Source organism: Dromiciops gliroides, chromosome 4, assembly GCF_019393635.1.
Source record: "Dromiciops gliroides isolate mDroGli1 chromosome 4, mDroGli1.pri, whole genome shotgun sequence".
NCBI lineage: Eukaryota > Metazoa > Chordata > Mammalia > Microbiotheria > Microbiotheriidae > Dromiciops > Dromiciops gliroides.
Window position 1 is genome coordinate 349,735,879 of NC_057864.1, and position 13,096 is coordinate 349,748,974.

Consider the following 13,096-nt stretch of genomic DNA (forward strand, 5'->3'; position numbering starts at 1 on the left):
TAAACCACTGTAAAAGACTAACAGAAGCTCCATCCCTGAGATTTTAGAGATGAATAATGAACAATTTAAGTGTTTTAGAGTATGTCTACCAAACTGGACAAAATGACTCTGAACTCTGAACTCTGCATTATATGATTAAATTAAATTGGGGTAGGTTGCAGTAGGAAAAGTGTAAGATTTGGAATCAGAAACCTGGAATCAAGTCTTGGTTTTGTTACTTATTATGGAACTTTAGGCAAGTTATTTAAATCTTTCTGGGCCTCAGTTTCCTCATCTGTAAAATGAGGAGGAGGTTGGCCTACATGATTTCTAAGGTCCCTTCTAAGTTCCTATCATTTTGAAATTTATCAAAGGTCTCTGATTCATGGGTAAAATATACAGACAAATCTACCATTAAAAAACTCTGCATGATTAAATTTAATTATGCAAATTAGATGAGAGTTCCTTTTGTTTTGTTTCAACAAAAATATAATTGAGAAAATGCTGTTTTCCAGAAATTCCAGATAGTTCACCATGGCTCCCTTCTGAAGTGGGAATGTTTTCAAAGAAAAAAAAAATGGCTAAAAACCCTGGTTCAAGCTGGCCTCTTTCCCCCCTCCCATCTTTACCCTACTCTTTCAGACCCTTAGCACAGGGTTCTATTATGTTAGTTTACCTCCTCCCCACTAAGGCATTACCTGATATGCACATGGTTACCCTGGAGACTCTCTGCCTATCTCAAACCACATGCATTCCTACCTAGTAGACAATGCTCTCATTGTCTTTGCTTCATTCATAACATGTAGAGTTGAATGTGTAAGCTTCTGTCAAAGATCGAGGAAGCAGACGAACCATTCATTTAGAAAGGATAGAGAAAAATTAGGAAAAGAGGCAATGGGAATTAGGATGAAATTCAATGTGTCCCTATGTGATCATCTATGTATGTTCTTGAGTTTTGCATCTGTGAGACTACTTACAGGGTATGATAATAGTGGCATTTATAAGGCACACTTGAGGTATATGAAGGAAATATAAATATCTATATGCTGATATAGACATATATCACCTCATCTGATTCTTACAACAATCCTTTGAAGTAAGTGCTATTAGGGTACCCATTTTAAAGATGAAGAAACTGAGACTCAAAGGATTTACGTAACTTTCCTGGGGTTGAACAACTAGTAAATAGATTTCACACCCAAGTCTTCCTGATTCCTGATCCAGCACTTTAGTCTGTCTGCATCCTGCTTCTCAGGAGCAATTCTTTGTGTTTACAAAAACCTAATTTCAAAGAACTTACCCAAACAAAACACAGTTTCATATGAATTTCAATGAAAAGGGTGTTTTGGCTTCTTTCTCATTAAAAAAAAAGAGGGGGACTTCAGGGTAAATGGGACAGTATGTGATAAAGATGTGAATTAATGTATCCAGGAGCATATGGTCTACAGGAATATCTTGTCCTCTTGCTATTTATCCCTCTAGACATCCTTTTTTCCTCTTCACCGTCCAGTTGCAATTCCAGTTCTTTCATGGTTTCCCTAATTGCTGCAGTCTATATGGATCTCTTCTTTTTCAGAATTCCTATATTACTTATTGTTGTTCAGTCTTTCAATTGTATCTGACTCTTTATGACCTCATCCATGGGGTTTTCTTGGGAAAGATAATGGAGTGATTTGTCATTTCCTTCTCCAGCGTGTCCCCATTTTACAGATGAGGAACTGAGGCAAATGGGGGTTAAGTGGTTTGCCCAGGGTCACACAGCTAATAATTGTATGGGGCTGGATTTAAACTCAGATCTTCCTGATTCCAAGCCTAGTTCTCTATCCACTGTAACACCAAGCTGCTCTTTTACCTATTTTAGCTATAACTTATATTGACACTTTATCATATAAGAACATGTGACATATTATTTAACTGTTTATTATGTATACGTCTTTATTGTAACCTATTTCCAAGGACCTCAAACTACAAGACACAATTAAACTTGAATTTCCATGATGTAAGTATTTTGACCACCAAAAAGGGAAGATCAGGGGTTAATTTCAGTGCAGGACATAGTGTTAGGCACAGAGCAAGTGTTCAACAAATACTTGATGAGTGAATGATGTTAGAGATCGTGTGAAAAAATAGCATTGTTGTGTCCCAGAATAGTGAGTAGGCAATACTGGCCCAAGAAACTGTACTAAAGGAGGGAAAAGACTCAATCATTGCCTTCTTGGAATTTACAAGCTAGTAATACTCATTCGTATATTTATTACTTGCCAATCAATCAGGACATAGAGGGCTTCATATAAGCATCAATGTTTCAAACTCCATATACCAAACATAACAAATTATGTTAAAATGAAATATGCTGGAGAACTAGACTAGAGCCAAGTGAGATCAGAAGGCCCAGTACTTTCATCTATCATAATAATTAACAAGTATTTAATTAGTACCTACTGTTCTAGACACAGTCCAGAACAAAGAGGTACAATGCAGGGGGAGTAAACAGTGTGTACCCGAAATAAGACAAGGTCAGCAGTCAGGAGGCCTGGGACTTAGCCTAAGCTCTGACACTAACTAGTTCTGTAACTGTGGGCAGCTCATTTCATCTCTCTGGGTCATAGTTTTGACAGATAAGCACAGGAGCCCTGGGAGCAACAGTACTTTCTAGACCACTGGTTCTTCAATCAACCAAGCCCCCACAACTGATATTTAGGGAAACAGCCTCTGTGGAGAGAACGTGAGCCATCCTCATGTGTTTTTAAATTAATAGCTATAGATACCAGTTTTGGGTAAGTATATTATTATTTTATTAATATTGACTTGGGGCTTAGGATAAACCAGAAGTTTCTCCAGAGAGAAGCAAAACCAAAGACGTCCAGATAACAGAACCGACACATTGAGGAATCAAGGGACTATTAAAATTTAGATGAACAATCTAGATATCAGGACAGACACACCTAAGAAGTAAAGGTAGATAAAATTCTATAGCAGGAAAGTCAATTAGGCATGGCTACTACCTGACCCAAGCTAGGTGACAGAGATAACCCCAAAGGTCAGGACCATCATTTCAAAAAATCCCCCTTGACTCTCAGGAATATGACAAGCATCCTAGCTCTCCTCACCTTGCCCAAAAGGGAACTTTCCAGTTTTCAAGTGGACACCGAATCTATCCTCTATAAAAGCTTTTGCCTTCCCTCTGTTCTAAGAGGAGAATGTTTCTAAGTCACTTCCTCCTCAGGGGCGAAGCCTTTGACTTCCCACTTGGTCACTTTCTCTAGTGCAAAAAAAAAAATTCCATTTTAATTCTAATTGGATTGCATGAGAGAGTATAATTCTTTTTTTTTTGGACATTCTTTTAATTTTTATTTTATTTTTTAAAAAAGAATTAATTAATTTATCTTGGGAGGGGGGAAATGAAGGTTACATGACTTGTCCAGGGTCACACAGCTAGTGTCAAGTGTCTGAGGCTGGATTCGAACTCAGGTCCTCCTGAATCCAGGGCTGGTGTTTTATCCACTGTGCCACCTAGGTGCCCCTGAGAGTATAATTCTTTATTGATCAATACCTAAGAATCACCAAAACCCCTTTTCTCTTTGACAATATTATAATACCAATAAAGGATTGACCACATATCTCCCTAACTACTCGTGGCCTCAGGCCAAATGGTAGAGGAAGCAAGAAGAGAACTTCAGCATGCCAGTTAGCTGGTAGCCTTTTCCAAGAGTTTTTATCCTCTTTTGATAGAGGCAGGTCATTATAAATTGAACAAAGGTAATTGGTTAGCATCATTCAATTCCATTGGTTGACATGACTTGGGGGTGGTCTACATTAAAACAACCTCTACAGAAGACATCTGGGAGAATATAAAAGACCTTCAATGAAGAGCAAAAGCAAAGTCCATTATCTAGGTGTGGTTTGAGCCCATCAGTCCTTCACTGAGCTAGACAAAAGAATCTATCTCCATTTCTTTTGTTCCCTTGGGTTTGTCCCAAACAAGATCTGGACTTTGGGGGGGTGGGGGAGGGAAGACTGAGGAACTGATCTTTGGGTACCCCCAAGAAATCCATTATTAATAATTATTTTCTTACACTCACCAACTTCTAACCAAATGCCTCCTCCCACAGGCCAAGCCAGCCAGCCTGTTGTCATTATTTGTCCTTCATTCTTGAAGAGGACCATGACATCTGAGAGGTGAATTGGATTGCAATGAATTAGGTTTAAGTGAAGAAGGGCTGTGTAAAGTTACCAGCCTTACTCTCTCTTCTGGAGCCATCTGGGTCCAGTGGCAAGATAAATATCAGTAAAATTGGAGATGGCCCCAGCAGCAAGTGGAGACCTAGCCCTTTTAAGCTAAGGCCTTTCACAGATCTCAGTTTGCCTAAGACAACACCCATTCGGTGATTAAGGTTAGGTAAGGAAGGAGGCAAAGAAAGGTCTCTTTTTCCTTATTTAAAAAAAAAAATTGATAGATAAGAGTGGGGGTGGGGGAACCATCAAGAGGCCAAAGAATGGCAAAATGAGGCCTGGTTTGGGACTTATTGTTGGCCAATCAATGAGGGCCAGAGTTATTTAGGTTTAAGGAGTGGTCCTTAGAAGACATCTTGCAGATAAATCCCAAGAAATTTTGCAGGATTTCTGAAAATAAATTTATATTGCTTTGGGAAGAGTGTCCCTATATGGAAAGAGGAAGAAAAGGGGCAAGAGAGAGAGAGAGAGACACACACACACACACACACACACACACACACACACACACACACACACACACAGAGTCAGAGTGACAGAGAGATAGAGAAAAGAAGGAAGGAAGGAAGGAAGGGCCAGTCAGCCTAGTGAAAGCAATAAGGTATTCTGATTTTGTTTTTTTTGGGGGGACGAGCAGGGCAATGGGGTTTAAGTGATTTGCCAAGGGTCACACAGCTAGTAAGTGTCAAGTGTCTGAGGCCAGATTTGAACTCAGGTACTCCTGAATCCAGGGCTGGTGCTTTATCCACTGTGCCACCTAGCCACCCCTACAATAAGGTATTCTGAAGGAGAGATATAGGGACAGTATATAGCCAGTCAATCAAACAATCACCACCATTTTGACCACCATCTCCCTTTAGATCCCAATGGAGCCTTTCAGCCAAAGGCCTCCACCTCCAGTCAATCATCCTGGCAAGCAACCTTCATGGACCTTCAGTCTTGCAACTGCTCCTGCAGGTGCTACAGCCACATTTTGTTTGTTGTTTGACCTTCATTCTTGAAGAGGACCATGACATTGGGTTGGTATCATGATTTACAGTGAATAGGATTTAAATGGGGCAGGGATGTGCAAAGTTGTCAACCTCACTCTCTCCTCCAGAGCCAGTGGCAAGATATACTTCAGGACAACTGGAGATGGCTCCAGATGTCTAAGGCAATTAGGGTTAAAGTGACTAGCTCAGGGTCACACAGATAGGAAGCATCTGAGGTGAGATTTGAACTCCCAACTTCAGGGCCAGTATTCTATCCCCTGCTCCCACAGTCACTTCTATTAAAGACTCAGAAAAGGAAGCTCTTGAAATCAGTGTCTCAGGCACTGTCAAGTGATTCAGCATCTGAAACTGCTTATCATTTTATTAGTGGAAACAGCATTAAAGAAGAGATATTGCCATCTGCTTTGCCACTGCTCTAAAAAATATAGGACTTCTCTATCAGACTTGCAGCTGAAAGCTTCCACATGTGTAGACTCCCCTAGGAGAATCTGAGTTCTTTGAGAATAGACCTTCTTACTTTTCTATCTACATCCAAGAGCTTAGCACAGTGCTCTGCACAGAGTAAGTACTTTAAAAATGCTTTTTTTCATTCATTATTAGTTTTCTCATCTATAAAATGAGAGGGTTGAACTCAAGTGATCTCTGAAGTCCCCAGCAGTTCTAAAAACCTATTGAGCTAATCTACAATGTAATCTGTGCAGATATACCCAGGAATGCTGTATGCATAAGTTTATAGAGATAACATTTTGTAAATGCACACGCACATACATCACATAGCATAACATTCCTACTTATAACATTCATTCTGTTAAGGGCAACATTTCCTTCCAGTCACTCAGGTTTGAAACTTAAGAGTCACTCTCTATTCCTCACTATCTCTCACCCCTCATATTCAATCCATTGTCAAGGTCTGTTGATTTCACCTTTGCAACATCTTTCATATACACCCCTTTCTCTTCTCCATCACCTCATGCCTGGGCTATTATAATAGCTTACCGCGAGTCTTTACAATGCATCTTCCTTCCATTCAGCCACCAAAGTGATTTTCCTAAAGAAGGGGTCCTACAGTGTAACTCAGGGGTCTCCTCCTTCCCCCCAGTCAATTAAGTCCAGTGGCTCCCAATTGCTTCCAGGAGCAAATATAAAATCCTGTGAGGTGTTCAAAGCTCTTAACCTAACACCCCTTTCTCCCCCACCTTTTCAGTCTTCTTACACCTTACTCTCTGCCATGTACTTTTAGATCCAGTGACAAGGGCCTTCTTGCTGTTCCACAAACAACACCCTTGACTCTGGGCATTTTTTTTTCTGGCTGTTCCTTAGGCTTGGAATGCTCTCCCTTCTCTTCTCCACATACTGTCTTCTGTGGCTCCTTTAAGTCCCAACTACAATCCCTTCTTCTACAGGAAGTCTTCCCAACCCCTCTTAATCCCAGTGCTGTCCCTCTTTTAAAAATTTCCTGTTTATCCTATATATAGCTTGTTTGCATATATTTGTTTACTTGTTTTCTCCCCCTTTAAGTTGTGAGTCTCTTGGGGGCAGGGGCTATCTTTTGCCTTTTTGTATATCCTCAGTGCTTAGCACAGTGCCTGGCTCAGAGCAGATACTTAAGAAATATTTGTTGATTGACTTCAGTTGATAGAGAATCTCATCATTTAGGTATTCCTTTTATTAGTGCTGATTGCAACTCCTTCCATGCATGGTCTTACACCACACAATCATCTATATTCCCTTCATATCCTTTCTGCCACCTCTTGTGCATAGATCATCACTGGAAAAAATGCTTTTGACCACTTGTACATCTTTCCATTGCCCTTTGGGCCACTTCAAAAGCCTTGAGGGATCACTTTACAAGATGCCTCTGGGTGGACATGCCAAAAGAATGTAAATAATAATGGGTGATACTTTTACCTCAAAATATGATCAAGAAAACATCATCTTTAGGAAAAGCTAGGTGGCGCAGTGGATAAAGCACTAGCCCTGGATTCAGGAGGACCTGAGTTCAAATCTGGCATCAGACACTTGACACTTACTAGCTGTGTGACCCTGAGCAAGTCACTTAACCCCAACTGCCTCACCAAAACCAACAACAACAACAAAAACACAACAAAAAAAGAAAACATCATCTTTATAAAATGTCTATGAGAATGATCTATACATCTATCAAAGAAATCCTTGTAGAAGACATGAGAAGGAACAGAAAGACTTCTGCAAATTATTTTCTATCATTGTCAATAACTTTATAGTCACACATTTGACTGAAAAATGCAGAAAATATGAAATCTCTGAGTATTTGTTGTTTGTTCATTACAGAATAAGGTATTTGCCTCAGTAGAACAGAATGTAATCTTTTTTTTTTCTTTTTTTAGTGAGGCAATTGGGATTAAGTGACTTGCCCAGGGTCACACAGCTAGTAAGTGTTAAGTGTCTGAGGCCAGATTTGAACTCAGGTACTCCTGACTCCAGGGCCAGTGCTCTATCCACTGAGACACCTAGCTGCCCCAAATGTAATCTTTTAAAAAGTTCTTTCAACGAGAAATCTCATAGGTTTAGTAAGATGAGAGGCAGCATAATGTATTGGAAAGAGGACTGAATTTGAAGTCAGAAGGCCTAGATTTTAATCTTGACTGGCTGTCACTTATTCCTTTTGTGACCTTGGGTAAGTCACTTAACTTTTCTAGGTTTCAGTTTCTTTATATGTAAAATAAAGGGATCAGACTAAATAACCTATGAGGTTTCTTCTAGTTCTAAACCTGTTACCAGCTTTCGTGATTCTTTTCAAATGCAACCAGAGACAATTATGTTCTATGATCATCAGATCATTAACCTCAAGTAAGGTATAAAAAAGGGAGACCCTGTTTAAGAACACACTAAAGGTGTTCTCCCAAATGAAAGCATTCTCTATAGATGCTCAAGTACTCCAGATGCTCCTATTGGCAGAAGATATTGTGCTGATTGCACCCAGCCTCAGACAATTACATGGCCTCCTCAGTGAGATCCATGATTACTCAAAAGAAATGAATCTATCAATGCCTTGATTTATATTTAGATAAAAGCCTAAAGATGGGAGCAGTGAGAGAAGAGGTTAGGAGTTAGTGATTAGGTACATTCCTGTGGAGTTCAAGAAGAGTTGATTTTGTTAATTTGGGTAATGCCTTACTAAAGAATTAGGATTTGAAGTCTCTGAACTCAGAAGAGGGACATCCATCATTATTATTGAGATGCTGTAGAAAGAGTAATTGGACTTGGGATAGACCTGGAATCAATTCATTTGGATTTAATGAGCATTCATTAAGCTCATGCACCATGTGAGATACTGTATTAGACTAAGGGTATATAAAGACAAATCCTGCTTACCGGCTATATGACCATGGGCAAGTCACCTAAGCTCTCTGAGCCTCAGAGAGCTTCTGTAAAATGGATATCATTTTACATAAAATGGGGAACCTAGTCATCAAGTTGTGCCAAATTAGACAATGTATGTGAAGTGCTTTGTAAACTTTAAGGTTTACAAAGTGGTAAAGTGGAGAGAGTGCCAAGCTTGGAGTCAGGAAGAGTCATTTTTGTGAGTTCAAATTTGGCCTCAAACACTTAGTAGCTGAGTGACCCTGGGCATGTCACTTAACCTTGTTTGCCTAAATTTCCTAATCTGTAAAATGACCTGGAAATGGAAATAGCAAACCACTTCAGTATCTTTGCCCAGAAAACCCCACATGGGATCATGAAGAGCCAGACAGGACTGAACAATGGCTAGAGAGAAATCAAGAGCCTAGAGGTTCATCTAGGATAGACTATATCAGAGGAAGGAGAATTGAAGTATAGTATGACATAGGATCAGAACTGAAAGAGAGGTTTACGGTCTAAGTTCTAGTTCCAAGGTTCCACAAAAATATTTCATAAAGCAAACATTTTAAATTGCTTATTGTGATTCTATTGTTCCCATACTTAAGAAGCTTAAGGTCTAATTGTAGGGACAACACTAAAACAAAATGCAATAATTAAAAAACAACACATGGCAGCGTGTAATTAAGTGCTAAAAACTGCGTGGTACAGACTCTAAGTGCATTAGTTGTTCAGAAAAAGAGGTATCAGTCGGGGGCTGGAGTGGCCAAGTAAAGCTTCAGTTGGTTCTAATTATCATCCTTTCAAATCATTAAGTATTCTGGCACACCTAACTCCAATGGAAGGGCTCAGAGGACTGCGCTGGGAGTATGCCACTGGGATGCCACAGAACCACTTCCTTGGACAGGTGCTGTTCGCAACCTCTGAAACACCGGCATTTAAACAATTTTGCCTTGGAAACAACAGCAGGTGTTTCCTCATGGGTTCTTAAGGGCAGATAGGCAACAACCTATTGTTGCCTATAAGACTATTTCAGAGTGCTGCACATCTGAGAGAAAGCAGGGAGAAAGCAGATCACGGGGGAAAGTGGGAAGAAAGGGTGGAGTAATGGAGGAAAGATAGAGGGAGAAGAGGAAAAGAGTGGTGAAGATCCTACATTTGGAGATGGAAGGGACCTTAGAAGTCATTTTGTCCAACCCCATCATTTTATAGATGAGGGAACTGGGCACCTAGGTGGTGCAGTAAATAAAGCACTGGCCCTCGATTCAGGAGTACCTGGGTTCAAATCCGGCCTCAGACACTTAACACTTACTAGCTGTCTGACCTTGGACAAGTCACTTAACCCTCATTGCCTTGCAAAACCAAAACCCAAAATCAAAACCAAACCAAAAAACCAAACAATCAGTATAGATGAGGAAACTGAGACAGAGGGATTTTGGAACTTGAGCAAGGTCACACAAGCAGTTAAATATATATGGGCTGTAGCCCGTATTTGAACACAGGTACTTTGCTTCCAGGTTCACTGATCTCTCAGCTGTGTTATACTATTTCTGGAAAAGGACAGGAAAAATGGGAAAGGGGAGATTGGAAGATATGAAGAAAAGCAGAGAGAGGAGAAAGAAGCGAGCAAAGGGAAGTGGGGACCATATAGGCGGGAGAAAGAGAACGAGGAACAGAGAGAAAAAAATAAGGCAAAGAAGAAAGGAAAGAAGAGAAAGGTGGGGAGACACAGCCAGCCAGACTCCATCCTCGCCGGACCTAGGAGAGCGACTTCCTCCTTTTTATGGTCCTGCCCTGCAGAAGGCGTGGCCAGGGGAGGGAGGCACCCCTGGCGCAGGCTGGGCAGAGGGGAGGCTCCAATGGGAACGTCGAGGTTTGCCCGCCCCCCACCTCCTTTGGGGCAATGAGAAACTAGAGGAGAGAGGCGAGGCTGCCGGCCTTCTTGGGGGAGTTTGATCTGGAGGGGATAGACGGTTGCGGTGGCGCGGGCTCCGACTCAGCCTGTCCTGCCGAGCTGGCCGGCCATCCCTGAAACTCCCGCCCAAAAAGAAGGCGAGGAGGGCAGGGAAGGCTCAGCCGGAGGCCGGAGGTGCGTGCTGAAGCTGCTGGCCAGGAGGAAAGTGTGGGCTGCCTGGCGAAGGAGGAGTGCCTAGAAAGTTGGCGTCCTCCGCCGGCGGAGCCATGATCTGGGGGGGCAGCCTTGACCTCGCGCCTCCGAGCGTAGCGCGTCCCCCACTGCTCGCCCCTCTGCTGCTGCCGACGCAGAGGTCTTTGCTGTTGCTGCTCTTACTGTTGCTGCTGCTCGGGGTCTCGGCGCCGCTGGCAGGGCGCGCGGAGAAACTAGGTGAGTGGAGCGGCCGCCGGCCCGGGGCAAACCCCAACTTTTCTCGGCGAGTTTAGCCAGGTGCCGGCCCCTGGCGTCCGCCGGAGCTGGAACTACTCCTGAGGCTGGGGGCCCGAGGAGGATTGAAGGGATGGAGGGAGGAAGGAAGTTGGATTAGCCGCCGCCACCTTTCCAAATCCTGTGCCAGGCAGCCCGCGTGCAAACCTCAGACCTGAATCCTGGGGTCCCAGACACCGGCGCTACTTTACAACAGGAGCTCCTGTGGGATGAGTGTTTCTCATCGCTCTGCGCCAGCCCCACGAATAAACAAACAATCCAAAGGAATAAAACCCAAACGAATCTGCCTGTTCGCGGTCAATCTGCCTACTAACTAGCTCCCAGTCTCATTACGATTCCCTGGCTGCCGGCCTCCTGAGAAATGTGACAGCCCCAAGCACTTGGGCGAAGGGACAGGCTTGCTCTGCGTTTCCGTGTGTGTGTGTGTGTGTGTGTGTGTGTGTGTGTGTGTGTGTGTGTGTGAGAGAGAGAGACAGAGAGAGAGAGAGACAGAGACAGAGACAGAGACAGAGAGAGACAGAGAGAGAGAGAGAGAGAGAGAGAGAGAGAGAGAGAGAGAGAGAGAGAAGGCAGAGGAGGTGTGAATCTAAAAAAACCCCCACTGGAGCAGGTATCAAATGATTTTAAATGTCTGGCACTCATAGACATACCTTAGTTAAAGTGCATTTAAAGTGCTGGCATTCCTTGGGGAAAGAGACATGGAAAAATGGTAAGTGGGCAGACTGGCCCTGTTTTTTGATAAATTAGAGCAGGGGTTCTCAACCTTACGTCCATGGACCCCATTCCCACTCACTCTCCAGTATTTGTAGGATAGATTTCGGAGGGTTGGGGAAAAAATTGGATGAGGAAAAATATATACATCCACATACATACATATATACATACATATATACATATATAGTTATTTTCACTAAACTATAACTGAACATTTCCTTTAGTTCTTTAGAAACATTCAGAGAAGGCATCCATAGGCTTCTGTAGCGCTTAGCATGATGCCTGGCACATAGTAGGCACTTAAATGTTTATTGGTTGAATGTTTATTTTTTTTTTTCACCAGACTGCCAAAGAGGCCCAGGATACAAATAAGGTTAAGAATCTCTGAGTTAGAGTAATGAATACTATTGTTCTTCCCTACCCCTTTACTTTTATGAATCCAGTTGACTTGCTTTAGCTTTAGCATTTGAGTGATTAATTCAATAACTGCCTGCAACCCACTCCCCTCCCTTAGCCTGTTCTTTTTGACTGATCTGGGCACCATGTATGGTGTGACCTAGTTAATCCATACCTAGTTTATCCTTGAGGCTGAGAATCCACCAGATTAAAGTGGTAAGCAATCCTATGAGACGTATGTAACCATGATTTGTTAATCTTTCTTAATTAGCTGCCTAATCTGAATGAAGGGAAGAAGGGAAGGAATACACTGTGGCAGTCTGACCCCAAGGGATGCTTTTTGCGCTCAAACTCATTTTCCCCCCTCAGTTTCCTGTGATTCTTCCTCATCCTCCACCTGACAAATAATGTTGCTATTATCTAAGAGTAGTGACTGAAAGAACCTGATCAGTGAGCCCTTCTGGACCATCTTATATAAAACAGAAAGAAAACTAAAAATAAACCGAAATATGGCAGTTTTCACAGTGCCGTGTGACAGTTGTTGGCAAGATTATGAGCATTAATTCGTGGTACTAATTAGGAATTATTAGCAATTCATTGTGAAAATGAATATGTTAACTTGAGAGGCAGCATGGCTCAGTGGACTGAGAACTGGATTCAGTTAGGAAAACTAGGTTCAAGTCCCACCTTTGGCAGCATTTGGGCTGAATGCCAAGTCACCTACCTTCTAAGTGCCCCGGCAGTTTTCTAAGATTATATATCACAGAACATTTGATGATCCCTTGTGATTTTTTTTCAGTAAGGTGATTTTTTTTTTAAAGTGTAGGTCTGACCAGGTCACCCTTCCCTTTTCCTCTCATCCCCTTTAAACCTTCCTAGGATGTTTTTAGTAGCTCACTCTCATCCGTGGGATCAAACATAATATTCTCTGGCATTTAAAGCTGTTAATAACTTGGCAACCTCCTTCCTTTCCAGTCTTCTCTCTACACTCTTTCCAATCCAGCCACACTGACCTACTTGCCCATCCTCACGTATAATACTC

General features: G+C 42.1%; 1 protein-coding gene across 1 annotated transcript in view; it reads left to right on the plus strand.

The window, feature by feature from the left end:
• The first annotated feature begins 10,494 nt into the window (after positions 1 to 10,494).
• DCBLD1 (discoidin, CUB and LCCL domain containing 1) overlaps positions 10,495 to 13,096 on the plus strand; it is a 112,043-nt gene continuing 109,441 nt past the window's right edge. Inside the window, exon 1 of the mRNA XM_043999753.1 lies at positions 10,495 to 10,887. Coding sequence (XP_043855688.1) covers positions 10,725 to 10,887 — 163 coding nt within the window. The 5' untranslated portion in view covers positions 10,495 to 10,724. The remainder of the gene's footprint in view (positions 10,888 to 13,096) is intronic.